The following is a 20,765-nucleotide window of genomic DNA, read 5'->3' as shown; positions in this document are numbered from 1 at the left end:
TGAGCTCAAGCGTTTGGACATCGGGATTGCAGCTCTCTCTGAGGTTCGGAGACCGGATTGCGGCGAGATAATGGTGGGTGGTTACACCTACTATTGGTCTGGTCGCTCTGATGGTTACCATACCCAAGGAGTTCCTGTAGCTGTGTCCAATAAGCTGACCCCAATGATAATTGAGGTAACACCGGTCAACGAGCGTATTATGAGATTAAGGATTCGTCACTCCTTAGGTGTCATTTCCCTGGTCTCTGTTTATGCTCCGACTGAGGCGAGTGATCTCACCGTGAAGGACACATTCTACGCCACTCTCGAGTCTGTGGTTGATCAGTGCCCCAGACGAGATACACTTCTAGTCTTGGGGGATTTCAATGCATCGACTGGAACTGATAGGGACGGTTATGAGGTGTGTGTTGGTCCCCATGGGTCAGGAACTATGAACCAGAATAGCACTAAGTTCCTTGACTTTGCAAGAAGTCATGGACTTAGGGTGGCTGGTTCATGGTTTCAGCGCCCACAAGCTCATCGCTGGACTTGGTATTCCAATGCTGGCGGTGTGGCAAAGGAGAATGACCATGTCCTCATTGACGGTCGTTGGAGGATGATCCAGAACTGCAGGGTCTACTGGAGTGCTCAGTTCCTCAATACTGACCACAGGCTTGTTGTAGCAACTCTAAAGCTGCACCTTAAATCCTGGAGAATGGTACCATCCCAGCCGAGGCTGGATGTTGCCAAGCTCAGGGATGAGAGAGTAGCTGAGGAGTTTGCGAACAGGCTGAGTGGACACTTGGGGGGTCTGGGTGCTTTGGGGGGTCCTGAAGAGTTGTGGAGCGCCTTCAAGACCACCGTCCTTGATGTTGCCGGTGGATGCCTTGGAGCTCACCGCAGGGCAAAGAAGAATTTTGTCTCTCAAGGGACACTGGATACCATTGACCAGAGTCGCAGGGCCAGGCTGAATGGCAGAGCTGAGCTGTTCAGGGAGCTGAGGCGTAAAACTGTACGTGCACTGAGGGTGGACAAGGAGGCCTATGTGCGAGGAATCTGTGAGGGGGTAGAGCATCACCTGTGGACAGGTGATTCTCGTCCCGCTTACAGGGGAATTCGCGCATTACGTTCATCCAAGCCCATCCCTCGGAGCACTACAGTTCGAGCAGAGAGTGGTAGGCTCTTGACAGAGGAGTCTGAAGTGAAGGCCCGCTGGGCCGGTTACTTTGAGCGGTTGTACCAGGCTGATCCCCCAACTGTCGAGTTGGACGTCAAGGGTGTTACAATCCCTGTTGCTGACCCTCGAATCAACTGTGGTCCACCTACGCTTGTGGAAACACGGGCTGTGGTGAACCAGTTGAAACGGGGAAAAGCTCCAGGGATCTGTGGCATCCATGCTGAACTTCTCAAGGCTGGTGGAAAAGCTGCACTCGTGTCGTTGCATGCAGTTTTGTGCTCTGCCTGGAACACAGGCATCATCCCAACTGACTGGAAGAGGGGCCTTGTTGTCCCTCTCTGGAAAGGGAAGGGTGATCGCCAAGACTGCAACAACTACCGAGGGGTGACGCTGCTCTCAGTGCCGGGCAAGGTCTTTGCTCGGATAATTCTCGATAGGGTTCGCCACCATCTGCTTGAGCACCAGCGTCCAGAGCAGTCAGGCTTTACACCAAAGAGGTCAACGATTGACCGTATCCTTGCACTTCGTGTCCTCACCGAACGCAGACGAGAGTTTCGGCAGGGGCTGCTTGCAGCCTATGTTGATCTCTGTAAAGCGTTCGATTCAGTGAATCGGGACGTCCTCTGGAGGATTCTTGGTCTTCGTGGGGTGCCACCAAAACTGATCGATCTGATGTCTGAACTCTACTCTGGTACTGAGAGTGCTGTGAAGTGTGGTGGTACCATCTCTGACTTATTTCCAGTTGTTACTGGAGTTCGTCAGGGATGTGTACTTGCCCCCACACTTTTCAGCACTTGTATGGACTGGATTCTAGGGAGGATGTCGGAGAGATCATGTTGCGGTGCGTCATTTGGGAATGTCAAGATCTCGGACCTTGACTTTGCAGATGATGCAGTCATCTTTGCGGAGACTTTAGACATCCTCTTGGGGGCCCTCGAGGTGCTGAATGAGGAGTCGGAGCCGTTGGGATTACGGGTTTCTTGGGTCAAAACTAAGATCCAGGCTTTCGGTGACATCTTGGATGCTGCTGTCCTGTCTGTGTCTGTTTGTGGTGAGGATGTTGAGGTCGTGGAGAGATTCACTTACCTTGGCAGTGATATTCATGTCTCTGCTGGCTGCGAGTCAGAGGTCAATAGACGTCTGGGTCGGGCCTGGGGAGTCATGGATTCACTGGATCATGGGGTGTGGCGCTGCCGGTACCTGTGCGGGAGGACGAAAGTCCGAGTCTTCAGGTCCTTGGTACTTCCAGTCTTGCTCTATGGGTGCGAGACTTGGACTCTGACCAAGGATCTGAGACGGAGACTTAATTCCTTTGGTACCAGGTCTCTTCGGAGAATCCTTGGCTATCGCTGGTCGGATTTTGTGTCCAACGAGCGGTTGCTGAGAGAGACTCGGATGAGATTTGTTACCTGCATAGTCCGTGAGCGTCAGTTGCGGCTATATGGACATGTGGCTCGTTTTCCTGACTCTGATCCTGCTCACCAGATTCTCTCAGCGAGGGAGTCTCATGAGTGGAGGAGGCCAGTGGGTCGACCACGTGCCTCATGGTTGCAACAGGTTGACCATCATCTCAAGGAGATGGGGATGGGCCTGGCATCTGCCTGGGGGATGGCCAGACGGAGGCCCCTGGAGTACCGGCGGAAAGTGGACGCAGCGACGTGCTGTTCTGGCACATGCTCCCATACCTGACCTGATATATATATATATATATATATATATATATATATATATATATATATATATATATATATATATATATATATATATATATATATATATCACATACATATATATCACATTCCAATATGCTCAAAGCCACAGCCAAAGGCAGCCACTGATACAAGATGTGGGGTACTATGATTGAAGGGTAATGACATGGAGCTTTGATTTTAGAATGGTGTTATACATGTAACTCACATGAAGCAATGCACTGGCACCATATGTCAGAAGAATTGCTGGAAGTTTTCCCAACTGCAAAGCATTCTTGAAGACATCTACAAAACAAAAGAGCAGAGCCAAAACATCAACACTTAGATGTTATTAAAGAAACTGATTAGTTTGAATACTTAGTGTTTGTTAGCAAGCAGACACGTCAATTTGATCACAGTAAAAGCCTAATCACAATAAGCTTATATTGTTAAAATAATTTCTCAGCCGAATCACAATAAGTTTTTATTGTTAAATAAATTTCTAAATTCTACCTGCCATGTCACCTCCATTTATTTTTCTCCATGACCTGCAAAAATACTTCCAACTCTAAATTATGTCCTCTCCCTCTATCCAGTGTTATAACATTAGCATCATGACACTCTCTTTTTATAATGCAAAGTGAACTGTTTGCTGGAGAGGGAACGAGCAAGCATACACGTGTATAGCAAGAGATAAAGATTCCAACAACGATGAGAATGACAACACTTGTGGTCAAACCAGACTTGGTGGTGTAATGGATAGAATGTCCACTCTCAGTCTGGGTCGTCGGCGGTTCAAGTGCCGGCCGAATCATACCAAAGACTTTAAAAATGTCATGTGCAGATCCCTTGCTTGATACTCAACATTTAAAAAGGATAGAGCATGGACAATTTCCATAGGTTGGTAACTGTAGGAATGAGGAAATTCCGAACTGAATGTGGTGAGAAAGGCACACACCTCGTGGTCCGGTGCAACGTTTCTGGTGCCACTGGAAGTAACGTCACTTCCCCCAAGCTTAGTGGTTGTGCTTATCTCATCTAATCCTATATTGTGTCATATATGTTAGTCTGTATGCCAATGTGAATGGCATCCTTAGGTCATGTATGAAAAGAAAAAAAAATAGTTAAGTAGAACAAGAAAGACATAACACGTCGTGGTTGTTTTGTAATAATATATAACATGTCGTGGTTTTTTGTAATAATATATAACATGTCATGGTTGTTTTGTAATAATATATAACATGTCGTGGTTGTTTTGTAATAATATATAACATGTCGTGGTTGTTTTGTAATAATATATAACATGTCGTGGTTGTTTTGTAATAATATATAACATGTCGTAGTTGTTTTGTAATAATACATAACATGTCGTGGTTGTTTTGTAATAATATATAACATGTCGTGGTTGTTTTGTAATAATATATAACATGTCGTGGTTGTTTTGTAATAATATACAACATGTCATGGTTGTTTTGTAATAATATATAACATGTCGTGGTTGTTTTGTAATAATATATAACATGTCGTGGTTGTTTTGTAATAATATATAACATGTCGTGGTTGTTTTGTAATAATATATAACATGTCGTGGTTGTTTTGTAATAATATACAACATGTCATGGTTGTTTTGTAATAATATATAACATGTCGTGGTTGTTTTGTAATAATATATAACATGTCGTGGTTGTTTTGTAATAATATATAACATGTCGTGGTTGTTTTGTAATAATATATAACATGTCGTAGTTGTTTTGTAATAATACATAACATGTCGTGGTTGTTTTGTAATAATATATAACATGTCGTGGTTGTTTTGTAATAATATATAACATGTCGTGGTTGTTTTGTAATAATATACAACATGTCATGGTTGTTTTGTAATAATATATAACATGTCATGGTTGTTTTGTAATAATATATAACATGTCATGGTTGTTTTGTAATAATATATAACATGTTGTGGTTGTTTTGCAGTGATGTGTGGTTAATCCACTTGCACTATTCCACATGTACAGGAGAATATTTAAGTGGTCTCCCCACATGCACGGGGGTTGGGGGATTATTTTGTCCATGACCTGACATGGGGTACTCCCAGCACAGATGCAAAATTTATTTACACAGATATACCTTATTTTATGCAGTTGGATTAATGTTCCATATTATTTTGAATGGTCACTGACTTAAAAATCCAAAAATGCTTGGTCAATTTCCTTTAAATTTATATACATTCTCTGAGTAACCCCACCCCCACCACCCCCACCCCCTCTCCCTCCCACACCCCCGAGAACAGGGAGATGACATCTACGTCAGTGTGGATGTTAACATTTGTTGGTACCTTTAAAAAATAAGTCTCACGAACTGCTCTGAAGTCATCTAATCTCTCTGGATTCTGACTTTCACTTTCTATCCCTGGTTAGTTTTATAGGTCTCTGCTCCTTGGTTCTGACTGGTGTTGATCTCAATACATCAACGTCAACCGTGGTCTCATAAATTTTTTGTCTCTTTAAAAAGAGAAGCCATTTTGTTTCACTTATCTTTCCATTATCAGCACTGTTCATCCTTATGAATAAATAAAAACAAACTTTAAAACACTTAAATATTTTAAGTTTGGTTTCAATCTGCAATTGAGTGATGCAACCATAGTCTTGCAAACTCGACTTTGTGATTTGCATAGGGCAGGAATAAAGGGTAAAAAGCGCACATCGGTTTAGCCAAGATGACATGGGGATGTTCCAGCTGGAAACAACATCGACCATAGAACGTGGCAGTTCAATATTCAGTGGTTTTGATACTGCAAGGTCCCTGCAAACAAATAAAGAAAATTTGCATCATGATCAGCTATGACCACAAATAAATAACTAAATAAAGCATAACATTCATCCCAAATGTGACAGCTTGCAAAGTCAATCTTACAAACCATGTTATATGATATATATATATATATATATATATATATATATATATATATATATATATATATATATATCATATACAGTCAAAGCTCGTTACTATGCCACCCGTCGGGACCGAGCAAAAGTGGCATAGTAGCGAGAGTGGCATAGTAACGAGATTTGGTAAAAACGGCCTTATTTTCTCAAGTTACCCATCTGTAGTTAATCTTTAGACAAAATTTATTCCAGCAAGTAAAAGGCACGACTGTTGTATAAGCTAAGCGAACGGAGAACATACACACACTAACAGAGTTCACACACTAACATATGGCATGGCGAGAAATTCACGACACACAAAGCTTTCAAGAATCGTCGGCTGGCGCATCTTCTTTCGGCGGATCTCGTGCATCTCATTGTCTAGCCGATCGCACGCTTGCATCACACCGGGCTTCCCGCTTCTCTGCTGCATGAACTTCCGGACGGTGCTACAAGCGCGCTGGGCTTCCTCAAACGGAACGATTTCCTCCTCGACAGTTACCTCGTCATCTTCGCTTTCCACCGGCTCCTCACTGCACAGAATCTCCTCCGCAATCTCCTCCAGCGTGAAATACCCGTCAGTCGCGAGGCGCTCGTCGGCTTCGAGAAAGTCAGACAGCTCGATCTCCTCGTTCTCGTGCATCTTTTCCTCGGCAGGCAGAGCTTCCCAGATGTCGGGCAGCTCCGCATCCTGTGGCTCAGTTTGGATCTCCTCTTCGATGAACTTGGCCTTCGCGAAACAGTTCCTGATCATCGACTTGCCGACCTGCTCCCAAGCACGCCGGGCGACGTGTAGAGCGTCGAGCAACGTGAACTTGAACTCCTTTCCCTCGTCTATGGCCTCAAGCCGGCGGCATAGCAGGAGCTTCTTGTAGTGGCGCTTGAGGTTCTCGATGATTCCCTGATCCATTGGTTGCGAATTGGCTGTCGTGTTGGGTGGGAAGAAGACCAGTTGGATGTTGTTCAGCTCGAGCTCGGGAGGGTGGCCAGAGAAGTTATCGAGACAGACCAGCACTCTGCATCCCTGCTGGCCGAGTCGTCCGTCCCACGCACGCAACATCTCCTCGAAAAGCTCCGCCGTCATCCACGCCTTCGAGTTCGCCTTGTACTTGACCGGGATCTCTTTGTTCTTGAAGGCACGGGGTTTCTTGGAATTGCCAATCACCAGAAGAGGGAACATCTCCCTGCCGCTCATGTTTGCCCCAACCAGAAGAGTGATCCTTTGCTTGCTTTTCTTTCCTCCAGTACACCGCTCTCCCCTGAAAGCCATGGTCTTGTTCGGAAGCAGCTGCCAGAAGAGTCCAGTCTCGTCCAGGTTGAAGACGTCGTCTGCGGAGAACTGCCCGAGTAAGGGCCGGAGAACCTGTTGTTGCCACTCAAGAAGGGATTGCGAATCCACCGCTCCAGCTTCGCCCTGCACTGTCTTGAACGTGATGCCGTGGCGCTTCTTGAAATTGCCCAATCAACCGTCGCTCGCCATGAAGTCTGGGATGTGCATCAGCTCGGCCAGTTTCATCGCCTTCTCCTTGATCAGATCGCTGCTGACAGGCACATTCTGTCCTCTTGATTGCTTCAGCCACATGAGCACTCCCTCATCAAGCTTCGGGTCGTGAGCCTGCGTCAACTTCATGCGCTTCGATGGAAATCCAGCTTTGATTGCAGCCTCGATTGCATCCTTCTTGTTGAGAATGCCCTTCACGGTGGTTCTCTTAACTTCGACGCCCCATTTCTTGCTAATCTCCCTGGCCAACTTGGACTGATTCGGCTCCTTCTTCGCGGCATCGATGATCTCCTTCTTCTCCTTCAGCGTAAAGTCGGTTCACTTGCGTTTCTGAGCTGACATTATGGGCTGAATTTGAAAAAAAAATGATATCACTGTTATACGTGTGCCTGCGTGTCTGTGTGTGTGCTCGCGCTTTTTTGTGTCTCGTTGTGCGTGTTGTGATTGGCTTGTTGTGGCTGGCATCGGGGAGAAGAATCGCGTGTTTTGACACAGTCTGACTATGCGCGTACGTATTGAGTTATGTTGTGCGCAGCTGGACTGTAGTTCGGCACTTCGCCTTTGGACGAGAGTGTGATAATCGAGCACTGCGCAATACAGACTTTTTCACGACTCGTGCCTTTTAACAGTCACACAGTAGTGGCATGGTAGCGAGAGTAGGGGGAGGCATAGTAAATTTATTTTGTATTGAATTTTGTCGGGACCGAGCAAAAGTGGTATAATAGCGAGAGTGGCATAGAAGCGAGGTGGCATAGTAACGAGCTTTGACTGTAACATGCGTGGGAGAGTCAAATCACACAAATTACTCTTCTTACTGAAGTACTGTATCAACAAGCAGTGGAACACATGAAACAGTTCAGTATGAGGTTGCAGGCGAATACTTTATAGGCATACCACTGCACATGATCTTTGTACTCAGAATAACCTCCACCAGCAAGTGTGCAGCTGCACTCTGCCAGAAAACCTACAAAGTAGTTGCTGAAGTGAAAAGAGAGTGCGGTCTGGTACGCATTCAGCCACCTGGGATATACACACAAAAAATAATTAGTTACAAGGTAACTTGTCTCCTCTTCCACACCAAGCAAAGATTTTTTTCACCAGCAAGCTTCAACTAGGTTAAGAATAATTTGAGATTAATAAATTAGGCATCTTACCTGAACCACAGCTATGCATGGACATAGTTGAGCGGTAAGAGAGTTTCAGAATATACTTGTAATCCCAAATGCCTTCATTAAACTCGAACTAAAGTCAACGTGCTTCCTGGCTGTGCATATTCTTTTTCTTTCTCGGAAATCTTCTACAGCCAATCACTATTCAAACAACAGCCTTGTCTTAAAATTATGTTTTAGGCACGGAGTTGGCCCTCTGATGCTAGAGACATTTGTGGTCGTTGACTCGCCTATTTGCTGCTGGTGACACTATATTTGGAAGCTAACCTTGGAAGAAGCGACCTGGAAAAAGAAAAAGAAGAGGACAAGATTAGAGAAAAAAGTATTACAATCATAAAACAAGCTGCCTATAATAAACAACTATACAGCAGACAGCTTTTCAATTCTAATATGTGCACAGCAACATTCTCCAAAAAAACTCGATACATTTGTTGGAAAAGCAGAAAGGCATTAGTAAGAGAGAACGCAACGAAATAACTGGTAAGAGCAACATGTGATTAATGTCTCGATGGCCGGGGATCACTTATGGCCAAAATCGTTCATGAATCGGCTAGCCAGGCCTGACATCAGACTGAAGGTGGCAAGAATTTCGAATTTGGCCAGGGTGCCGGCGATAACTCACCTATTATTCATGAAAAAATATCACGGGACCTTTAACATCCACCAAAATGTACTAGCACATGGGTCACCCAGCTTAGAATCCATGCGAGGAATGGCACACTTTGCGAAGGAAACATCCTGCCTGCAGAGCACCACTCGGAACAGTTTATAGTTGAGTCAGGAATCAAACCTAGGTTAGATGACTTAAAGGTAAATACTGTTGTGGTTACCAAATTCGCAAACCACCATTCAGGTCCCTTAGGTGAGGTATCTCGGCAAGTGCATGTGTAGTTAGGCCCAAACCCGTTGTCTAGTGGGAATACATGTCATTTATGCGAGCTGCGACTCTTCAGGATAGCCGTTTTTCTTTTACTATCTTTATTTTGGACCAACCGCCATGATTACCACCACAACCACAACATCAACCACCAACCACAACACCGCTTCACCACAACCGCCACGACCTTCACGTCACACCTCGCAACCGTAGCATCGCCACCGTTCTTGCCCCGCTGTGGGTACCGGTGTTGGACTCGTGCAGGGCGCACTTTGAACAGCGTGTACAAAATCACGGATTTTGTGCTTCAAAAACGGATCAAAAACGACACACGCCCACTTTTTGCCGTCCAATCGGTGAGCGAGGGGCGATTTGGCCCCGCCTCCAGAACGATCGATATATGCAAATTTGTGGATCAAAAAGCCTTCACGCCCACTTTTTCTCGGGCCAATGGGGAGCGAGGTGAAAGGTCAAAGGGAGGGGGACAAAGGCGAAGCTACGGGGGGATAAAAGGACCGTGTTCGTCAGTCAGAGCCGTGTGGAAGTCTGGAGCCCGAAGCCTGCAGTAGCTGGAGAAGCTGAAGAGAGTCGAACGAGGAGAGCCCAAAGAAGAGTCCAGGGTGGAGAGTCCAGAGGCGGAGAGGCGGCAGCGGCGAAGGCAGACGAGGGGGTGCTCGTGACGGTGCCGGGAGCTGCACGCCCGAGGAAGGCCGGCAGCGCGACCTGGCCGAGGTGGAGACGCACACCAGGGATAATAAAGATCCTCTATACCCCGAGCATCAGCAACCCCCTCCTGTTTCCCCCCGCGCTGAGATAGTGCGACCAAGGGGGCCCCGTTCCCACCGCCTGCCAGGCACTGTCCGCGAGGCCCGCGGAGTGAGGCGCCATCGCCGCTCCGCGTCTCATCACCAGACGGGTAGGCGCGACCCGGTCTCGGCCTCAGGCCCGCCTCATTCTTGAGGGTATTCTTTTCCTTGGTTTTGGGTATGTGTTGTCGGCGCCGTCTGTGAAGTAGAATTGTATAAGTGTTGCCGTGTGCTCGGTAGTCGGTATTAGCTCTGCACTGTGTTTTCACTATTATATTTGCTTTTTGTGTAAATGGAATTGTGTTTTCTTTTTTTTGTGTGCATTTGGTGGAATTGTATTTGTGTGCTTCCCGTGTGCCGCGAATAAATGTGCTTTATTGTTGAACTGTTCTCCCGCTTCGCTTCGTCTTTTCCCCCATTGAACCCTCATCTTGCTTCACGTAAAGGGTTGGTAGTGGGCTGAGTACGCCCGATAATTAATCGAACCGTCGAGGTCGACGATAACACCGCTCGGTTATTCTGATAGTACGGAACGGGTCGCTTAAGTGGCCCGTGTCCGAAGTCGACCTGCGGCGAGGTGCGATCGCCCGGTCTACCCTCCGCGTGGGTACTTAGGTAGGTCGAATTTGGCGAGCAACCCTATCCCACGCGGGGGCTGATTGGCTCGATCGCGGTGAGACCGAAAGGTCCACCCGTGACTGGTTCCCGGCGTTAGTCCGAGAGGGTCACGACTGGATTGTCCGTCCGGTGGGCGACGTGCCGCGATTTGAGTTACGTGGCCGTCAGCACGCCGGCGGGCGCGAATCCGCAACACTGGTGTCAGGAGTGGGATACAAATTCATCGCCCTCCTCGCGGCACTGGTATTGGAGAGCGGGACAACAGGCTCTCCTGTCTCCAGCGAAATTCACGGGAATCGGTCCAGGGGTGAGAGAAGCGACCCCCGATTCCCTCCAAATTACGAGCGAGCAAATTAACCCTTCACGAGAAGCAAGATGGCGTCTCAAGGCGAGCGGGAGCCGGGGGTATTAGAAATGTATATGTGTAGTAATGTAGAATCCATGGGCCAGGATGAAATCCCCGTGCAGGAAATGTTGATTGTGCAGGAACACGGACTCGCCCAACTAAACCCAGAACCTGAAATGGGTGCGGCAGCGGCCGCAGTGTATGACACCTCCCCCCCCCTCTCCACCAAAACCCTTCCCCAACCCTTGCCGAAACGGCTCAGCTGAGTGCATCCAACATGGCCCAGCTATGCGCCATGCTGGCGGCAATGAACGAAAAGATGAATGCGAAAATGATCGAAAAAATGGATGCAAATACAAACGAAATGAAAGACATGAACAAGCAAATGAATGAAGTGAAAACGACGATGGATGCGAATACACAACACATGAACGAGAAGATGGATACAAATACAAATGAAATGAAAAACGAAATGAACAAGCAAATAAACGGAATGGAAGCAAACATGAAGGAAGAAATGAAAAAGTTCCGGGGTGAGACGCAGAACATGGGCCGATGCCTGCAGGCGGGCATGAAGGCCGTGACAAAGGAAATAATAGTTGAGACACGGGAGGTAAAGGGGGAAGAGTTGGCAGAGACACGGGAGATAGAAAAAATAGAGGAAAGACTACACGAGGAAGACGGGGTAAGTGACGCACACACACACACAGAGGTAGTGGAGGATAATGGGGGTGAGCTGGCGGACTGGGTAGAGACCCAGTGCGAGCACCTGGATGGCCTCCTCCAGGAACGAGGGGAGGGAGTATGCCCCCTTGAGGCGAGTCACGACCAGGTGAGTTCGGTCGTGCTTTGCGAGGTTGAGAGGACGGGTGCTGTGGACGGGTGCACGGCGAGCTTGGGGGGTATAGAGGCCCCGGAGACCCTTGTGGGGACACAAATCCCCAGTGTGGTTCTCCCTGTGTGTGTGGTGCAAGGTGTGAGTGCGTCCCCGTGTGTGGAAGCGACCCCGTGTGTGAGTGGTGTGGTGGCGATGGAGCCAGAGTACGTGCTTCCCAGCACGCCGTGCGTGGGTGAGGCACCGTGTGTGAGTGAGGCCGTGTGTGTGAGTGAAACGGCCAGTATGAGTGAGGCACCACGTGTGAGTGGTGTGGTGGCGATTGTGCCGGTGTACGTGCTTCCCAGCACACGGTGTATGGATGAGGCACAGCGGTTGAGTGCCCTCGCGTGCGTGGGTGAGGCACCGCGGGTGAGTGCCCCCGCGCGAGTGAATGGAGCACCACGTGTGAGTAGTATGGTTTGTGTGAGTAGTGAGGCACGCGTGAGTGAACGGCCGTGTGCAAGGTCGCTGTGTGCCAGGGAGACCGTGTGTGTGAGAGAGCGGTATGAGAGGGAGATGTCGGTCGGCATGCGGGAGCACGCAGCCGCGTCTCCCCGTGTGAATGTGATGGAGTGGACTGTGTGCGTCGTGACACGCAGGTGTGCGTGGGTTGAATGGAGACGACGACGGCGACAGAGGAGAGAAAGCCGAGTAGCGGCTGTAGTTGTTTCGTGGACCGTGCCGGGTTCACCCAGCAGTGAGCACGCGGTTTGTGCTGTGCAACGCACGAGACCACCACGTGCTCGCTTGCGAGAGTGAAGTCCCGGTCCGGAAACGCACGCGGTGGATTTGCCGATCCCGCGGACGGACAAAGTTTAGGCAGGTAAATGGATTTGGACCGGACGGGTTCTCCACGCGATCGTGTGTGTTAAGCTCCAACGGGCAAAGCACATGTGTTCGCGTGGGGAACCCCTCGAGACGTGGGGCTTGTTTTTTTTTATGCGCACGGTGACGTCATGGCTGCACGTGGGGTTGGAATCCGGCAGGAGGGGTATCTCTGCCGGATGGTCCCGTCCAAGGAGGGACGAGAAACACGTGCAGCTGCATGACGTCACGGGCAGGTGCAAAGTGCGCGAGCTCTGAGTTGCCGCGCTGGCGCTGCGCATGTAAAGAAAAAAAAAGAAAAAAAGAACAAGCCTCACTTTCGGGTACACAGGATTCCTGGGCAAGGGGTGGAAGACCCCCTTACCTGGGCACAGGATGGAAACTAGTTAGGGGGAAGGGTTAGCTTAGTTAGACCGACTTCATGGGGCAGGGGTAAGTCCTCATGGAGTCCGTGGAATGGATTAGGTAGAGGGATTGTAGCCAGATTTAGGTTGGGAAATAAAATGATTTATTTGGAGACAGTGACAGACTTTGAGTGTGTAGAGTTGACGTAGTTTAGCTACGTAGTGTTAAAAGGAACGTGCTATAGTTTAAGGGACGACGTGGGAGCACGAGTTAGTTAGGGGAGATAGTTAGAAGGATGGCAGAGTTCAGTGGTGTGTGTGTTGAAGAGTTGGTGAGTTGTGAGGTGAGTACTTGTTGAGTGAGTGAGGCCAGCGGGTCTGTGTGAGTGGAGCGAATGGGGAATGCATGGTGCGATGAGTGATTGGGGGGAGGAGTGACTCCCGCCCAAGGGACCCCGGGGTCAGAGTAAAGTGAGTTAGCTGGGTTAGTCAAATTGAAAAATGGAGGTCGTTTTGTTGTTGGTGGGAAAGTAGGCTCGAGACCCATTTGGAGGGGTGCAGGAGCCCTGTTGACGGGCTTGGGAGCGTGGCTGCGAAAGGTGAGTATCGCTGAGTGGGTACCCCGGGCACCAGGCTAGTCGGCCGCGGTAGGCCAAGGGCCCATGGGGGGCCGGGATAGAGTAGTGGGCACGGGTGCGCCTGCTTGGTGCGGGGGCCCGGGGCGCCATTAGCCGCGTGGGCAGTGTTGTGGGCACGGGTGACCCTCGGAAAGGGGCCCGGGACGCCGGCCTGCCACGTGTGCGTTTCAGGGGAGGTGCCATGGGGGGCACTCCCCGGTGTTAGGGAGCTGGTAGGCTCGGAGGCAGTGTAGTGCCCGGGGGTGCCATAGCGGGAGATTCGGCAGAGGGTCGTGCCTGCCAAAAGGGGCCACGTGTCCCAGCCATGAGACCGTGTGAGGGCACGGAGAGAAAATTGGGGGGCGAGGCCCGAAATTGTGAGGACACCAACACAGGCGATGGGAATCTGGGTTGTTAGAACCAATAGTTTAAGCGAGAGGCGCTTGCTGAAAGCCCCGGGGTAGTTTAACAGTTAAATGGTTAGGGTAGATTAGGAGATGTACCCCTCCGCACCATCCATCCCCTCGCTGTCGTTGTGGGCCGCTGGACCCACTTTGGTTAAAGATCGCCGAACTCTGGGGAGGCCATTCTGAGGCTTGAGTTGGGCCTCGACACAGGACGTTAGCTCTCCCTTGTTCCCCTCCGGGAAGGGAACGTAGGGGTTGGGAGTAGGCTAGGTGACAGGATAGGTTAGCCGAACAAGGACGATAAAGGGGGTTAGGGGGCGATTTATAGTGGGGAAGTAAAAAATAAAAACAACAGAAAAAAAAATTAAGTTGGGGCTAAATTGGGGTTTGACAAATTAAGGGAGTGGGTAGGTACAGTGACAGGCAAAGGCGATAGGTGGGAGGGAGACAGGTAGGTAGGTCCGAGCCCGCCTTCCGAGTGGCCAGCACCACCGCACTCCCTCCACCAACCTCCACTGAACGGCAAAGGCTGGCCACTTCATCGGCTGGCCGTGTTTTACTTCAAGGCGGAGGCCGGCCAACTTCATCGGCAGCTGTGTGCTGCAAGGCCTGTGCCGGCCAGTTCATCTGCTGGCTGTTTTTCTTCGAGGCCTGTGCCGGCCAGTTCGTCTGCGGGCTGTGTTTGCCTGCTGCCTTTGCCATGCCATGCCCACTGCCCACGTTCACCAGCCCCGTTCAATTTTTGCTTTGCCCCCCCCCCCCTGTTCATGTCCATGTGCGCCAGGATCCGCAAGGCAACAGTTTGCAAGCTGCGAGAACTGCCCTGTTGGCAGCTACAACACGGGCCTGCAGTGGCGGCCCGTGCACCGTGTTTGTGTCCATGCATCCATTCGTTGTGCTCATTGCGTGTGCCACTTGAGCTGGCACGGAGACTGCGTTTGTGCAGCCCATGCACCGTTGTGGTTCACTGCATTCAGTTCAAACCGTTCATGCATCCATTCGTTGTGCTCATTGCGTGTGCCACTTGAGCTGGCACGGAGACTGCGTTGTGCAGCCCAAGCACCGTTGTGGTTCACTGAGTTCAGTTCAAAAGGGAAGGCCTTGGACTGCGTGTGAGCAGCCAGCCACGTTCCCTGTCACCTGCATTGTTTGAGCCAGAGACTGCATGTGGGCAGCCTGGCTCCCTGCTAACTGCTTTTCTTTTGCAGAGTTCAGTGATCCTGGGCCATGGTTTAGTGTAAAATTTGTAAGTTAAGGTTAAGATGTACTGTAAATATGAGTGCGCCCCCGGCATGTATGTCTTAGCGCCGGCAATTTTATTTAAGTCGTCCGTGTGAGTGAGTTTGTTTAGGTAGTTACGCAGCCCTCAGGTTATTTATTTTGGGGACACGAATACCATGAATGTCGCACCCAGGGATCCGTAGGTAAAATGTACTAGGGGAAAACTACACATGATGGCACACGAAAATTTGACGACTCGGGACGAGTCTGTAAAAAGGGGAGGGGGTAGTGTTGTGGTTACCAAATTCGCAAACCACCATTCAGGTCCCTTAGGTGAGGTATCTCGGCAAGTGCATGTGTAGTTAGGCCCAAACCCATTGTCTAGTGGGAATACATGTCATTTATGCGAGCTGCGACTCTTCAGGATAGCCGTTTTTCTTTTACTATCTTTATTTTGGACCAACCGCCATGATTACCACCACAACCACAACATCAACCACCAACCACAACACCGCTTCACCACAACCGCCACGACCTTCACGTCACACCTCGCAACCGTAGCATCGCCACCGTTCTTGCCCCGCTGTGGGTACCGGTGTTGGACTCGTGCAGGGCGCACGTTGAACAGCGTGTACAAAATCACGGATTTTGTGCTTCAAAAACGGATCAAAAATGACACACGCCCACTTTTTGCCGTCCAATCGGTGAGCGAGGGGCGATTTGGCCCCGCCTCCAGAACGATCGATATATGCAAATTTGTGGATCAAAAAGCCTTCACGCCCACTTTTTCTCGGGCCAATGGGGAGCGAGGTGAACGGTCAAAGGGAGGGGGTCAAAGGCGAAGCTACGGGGGGATAAAAGGACCGTGTTCGTCAGTCAGAGCCGTGTGGAAGTCTGGAGCCCGAAGCCTGCAGTAGCTGGAGAAGCTGAAGAGAGTCGAACGAGGAGAGCCCAAAGAAGAGTCCAGGGTGGAGAGTCCAGAGGCGGAGAGGCGGCAGCGGCGAAGGCAGACGAGGGGGTGCTCGCGACGGTGCCGGGAGCTGCACGCCCGAGGAAGGCCGGCAGCGCGACCTGGCCGAGGTGGAGACGCACACCAGGGATAATAAAGATCCTCTATACCCCGAGCATCAGCAACCCCCCCTGTTTCCCCCCGCGCTGAGATAGTGCGACCAAGGGGGCCCCGTTCCCACCCCCTGCCAGGCACTGTCCGCGAGGCCCGCGGAGTGAGGCGCCATCGCCGCTCCGCGTCTCATCACCAGACGGGTAGGCGCGACCCGGTCTCGGCCTCAGGCCCGCCTCATTCTTGAGGGTATTCTTTTCCTTGGTTTTGGGTATGTGTTGTCGGCGCCGTCTGTGAAGTAGAATTGTATAAGTGTTGCCGTGTGCTCGGTAGTCGGTATTAGCTCTGCACTGTGTTTTCACTATTATATTTGCTTTTTGTGTAAATGGAATTGTGTTTTCTTTTTTTGTGTGCATTTGGTGGAATTGTATTTGTGTGCTTCCCGTGTGCCGCGAATAAATGTGCTTTATTGTTGAACTGTTCTCCCGCTTCGCTTCGTCTTTTCCCCCATTGAACCCTCATCTTGCTTCACGTAAAGGGTTGGTAGTGGGCTGAGTACGCCCGATAATTAATCGAACCGTCGAGGTCGACGATAACACCGCTCGGTTATTCTGATAGTACGGAACGGGTCGCTTAAGTGGCCCGTGTCCGAAGTCGACCTGCGGCGAGGTGCGATCGCCCGGTCTACCCTCCGCGTGGGTACTTAGGTAGGTCGAATTTGGCGAGCAACCCTATCCCACGCGGGGGCTGATTGGCTCGATCGCGGTGAGACCGAAAGGTCCACCCGTGACTGGTTCCCGGCGTTAGTCCGAGAGGGTCACGACTGGATTGTCCGTCCGGTGGGCGACGTGCCGCGATTCGAGTTACGTGGCCGTCAGCACGCCGGCGGGCGCGAATCCGCAACAATACGCTACCAATGCACCATCCTGTCAGACTTCAGACTCCAAATAAAGATAGATCATTGTATAAAGATAGATCATTGTATCAAGACATGAGGTGTGTGACATTAAATGACAAAGCAAGTGTTTTTTTTTGTACAGAATGGAATGGATGTTTTTTTTAAATACCTTATCCTCTTCCTTTTTTCTCCTTTCCTGGAAAAAAAAAAAGGAAAGAAAAAGCTCAAAACAATCTCCGCAAACATCAGCCAAGCACAAACTCAGCAAAAAAAGTACAACTCAAACAAGAATAGACGAATAACTATTAAATAACAATAGGATGACACGTGTAAAGCCAATTGTGTAAGTGTCACCGTGTATGGAAGTCTGTAATCCATTGGAATGGAGTGATAGTTTGGATGATAGCAAGTAACAAAACTTGGGGATGATACCTGACGTTGCTTTTAACAAATACCGAATGCATTAAAATTTGTATTCACCGAATTATTAAAAGGTGCAGGAACACCAACTCATAGGATTAAGTTGAACTTACTTGTTTAGGAGTCGCTTGGTGTACACCGGAATTATGAATGGGAAAATATAAGGAGCGATGCAAGTCGACACCACCAGGCAGCCCAGAGAGTTCAGCAAGCTAAGCATGACCTTCTTTATCCATCGTCGTTCCTTCAAAGACACACAAGAAAAATATTTTGTGCATAAAGTCTAGGCTCATGGAAGTGCAAGTTTCTTAGCTTGGGGTTTCAACAACAAGATAAAAGAAACATTTTAAAAATAGATATTGGACTTTTTGAAAAGATCTTTCAAATAACATTAAGTAGTAATCTTTCCTAAAATCTAAATATTTCAAACATCACCCTACAAAAGGAACACATTATAATGGTGTTAAATAAAAGGTTTCACCTGTATTGCTCTCAGCCTGGTATACTTTCATAAGCTCACCCTCTTTCTACAAATCTACATCCGTCCCATAAACAAAAAAATATGTTGGATACAAAGTCAAAGCTTGTGGAAGAGCGAGAGCACAGAACAGATCAGGACCCAACATAACAAAAGGAACAGGAGAGACAGAGACAGAGACAGAGACAGGAAACACCAACAGCAGGGTTGAAGGACCGAATATGGAAGGAGACTTGGGTGTGGGGAGGAGTGAGGGGTAGGGGAGAACACATGTGGATACAGAAGGAAATGATCAGGAAGAAAAAACTGGAGATTGTAAAGCAGGTGGGTTTGGGGTGGGTTTGGGGTGGGGTGGGCACTTAAAGGGGTGGAAAGGTTATGGTATGTTTGGTGATAAAGATACAAATAGTTTGTGTTATGTCGGTATATGGGCCACAAACGGGAAGGACTGGGGTGGAGAAGCAGGAATTCAGGAACACACTGGAGAGGAGGATGGGAATGGTTGAGCTGGACGTGATACTGTGCATTGCGGGGGACTTTAACGTGCATGTGGGAGTAGCGGAGCCGGGGGAAGGGGAACGTTTTGGTAAATTTGGTTGGGGAACAAGAAATAGAGAGGATCGAGAGCTGGTGGAACTGGTTGCGAGCAATGGGATAGCCATAGCTGGTTCATTCCTTCAAAAGCGGGAAAGCCACAAGATTACCAATAGGAGTGGACATCATAGAACAGAACTGGATTTGGTGATGGAAAGGAAGCAAAACTGGTGGAGGGTTAAGGATTGTAAGGCAGTGGTGGGAGAGCATGTTATCACCGAGCACAAGCCCGTGGTATGGATGAAGAAAAGGAGGGTGGTTAAGAGCAGGAGTTGGAAGATTATTAGATGGGGAAGTGAAGGAGAAATGTCATCATTGAGTACAAGGAGAGGATGAGGGCCAGGTATGAGCAACTTGACAAAGAAGCAGAAGGTTTGGAGTGGAAGAAGTATGGAGAGGCATTTCGGGGAATCACAGCAGTTTTGCGTGGAAGGACACAAGGAAAGGGTGCGGAGGAGTTAGCGAAGGTGGTTGGTGAAAAGGAGGAGGTGGTTTGGAAGAGGATAGAGAACATCAAGGATGATAGGGGGAGGAATCCAGATGTGGGGTTGCTGTGTCTGTATGGGCAGAAGAAGAAATCAGCAAGAAGAGCTGTAGATAAGGTGAGGAATAATATGGAAGAGGAGGTGTACAAGTTGGAAGATGGTGTGAAGAAGATGATGTATAAATTGGCTCGGGGCGGGGATGAGGATGGCAAGGACATGAAGGGGGGCTGTGGATAAGGATGGTGTGGAAGGCTCGTGACTGGGGGGGAGGGGGCAGTATTGAAGATGTGGGAAGGATATTTCAAAGAGGTGTTGAACCAGGAAGGAAGCAACGGCAATCCAGAGCTACCATGTTATGTGGAGGGGAAAAGTGGAGTTGGTGGAGATCATGGAGGAGGAAGTGTGGATCGTGTTGAAGAGGATGAAGAATGAAAGATTGATGAGGTTTGCACAGAGATGATAGTTGCAGCAGGAGAAGTCAGAGTCAGTTGGATGAAGAGGCTGTTGAATGTGTGTGAGAGAGGGTTTAATTCCGGAGGATTGGAGGACCAGGTTAATTGTGCCGATATGGAAGGGGAAGAGCGATGTTCAAGATATGGAAAAGTACGGGGGCATTACACTCTGAAGTCATGCGCAATTTGTTCAGGAAGTATACACACCCCTTGACTTTTTCACATATTGTTATGTTACAGCCCGATTTCAAAATGGATTAAATTGAAATTGTCACCAATCTACCCAAAATACACCACAATGGCAAATAGAGAAATATCTAATTTATGCCTGGATGGGTTTGAGGGTAAGGCTCACTTGGCTACACCTGGATGGCTTTGAGGGTAAGACTCACTTGGCTACACCTGGATGGCTTTGGGGGTGGTGGAGTAGCAGCTGAAACCCGAATCCTATCTAGGTTCCTCCTGATGACTCCGTCTTTCCTCTTTACTTCTTCGGGTTCCTTCTTGGTCTTCCGTTTCATTACATAAGTATTCAACCTCCTCAGTCAATACTTTGTAGAAACGCTTTTGGCAGCAATAACAGTTTTGAGTCCTTTTTTTGTATACAATGTCGAGGCTTGTGGAAGATGGTACACTGAACGGATCAAAAGGTCACAGACAAAAACAGGACGCTTTGGCTGGGCCACTCAAGGACTTTCACATTCTTGTTCTGAAACCATTCCAATGTTTTTTTTGGCTGTGTGCTTGGTGTTATTGTCCTGTTGGATCGTAAAGTTTTTTGCACTCTGAAGCAGGTTCTCTTCAAGGATTTGGCTGTATTTGGCTCCATTCATTGTTCCCTCGATCCTTACAACTCTCCCAGTCCCTGCTGCTGAAAAGCATCCCCAGAGCATGATGCTGCCACCACCATGCTTCACGGAAGGGATGGTGTTCGTGCGTGATGAGCTGTGTTCGTTTTCTGCCAGATGTAGCACTTTGCATTCAGGCCAAAGAGTTCAG

At 49.0% G+C, this 20,765-nt stretch overlaps 1 protein-coding gene across 2 annotated transcripts in view; it reads right to left on the bottom strand.

The window, feature by feature from the left end:
* Nucleotides 1-20,765, bottom strand: part of PORCN (porcupine O-acyltransferase) — a 52,830-nt gene that overhangs the window by 13,140 nt on the left and 18,925 nt on the right. For both annotated transcript variants that reach the window (XM_085850774.1, XM_085850773.1), the window contains exons 6-11: nucleotides 17,871-18,001; nucleotides 17,507-17,533; nucleotides 8,709-8,723; nucleotides 8,167-8,292; nucleotides 5,546-5,646; nucleotides 3,074-3,150 (exon numbers count right to left, since the gene is read on the bottom strand). In XM_085850774.1, coding sequence (XP_085706900.1) covers nucleotides 3,074-3,150; nucleotides 5,546-5,646; nucleotides 8,167-8,292; nucleotides 8,709-8,723; nucleotides 17,507-17,533; nucleotides 17,871-18,001 — 477 coding nt within the window. The remainder of the gene's footprint in view (nucleotides 1-3,073; nucleotides 3,151-5,545; nucleotides 5,647-8,166; nucleotides 8,293-8,708; nucleotides 8,724-17,506; nucleotides 17,534-17,870; nucleotides 18,002-20,765) is intronic.

The sequence above is a fragment of the Eptatretus burgeri genome, chromosome 13, assembly GCF_056783735.1.
Source record: "Eptatretus burgeri isolate ZD-2024b chromosome 13, Ebu_testis_v1, whole genome shotgun sequence".
Classification (NCBI taxonomy): Eukaryota; Metazoa; Chordata; class Myxini; order Myxiniformes; family Myxinidae; genus Eptatretus; species Eptatretus burgeri.
This window is presented reverse-complemented; position numbering and strand designations above follow the sequence as displayed.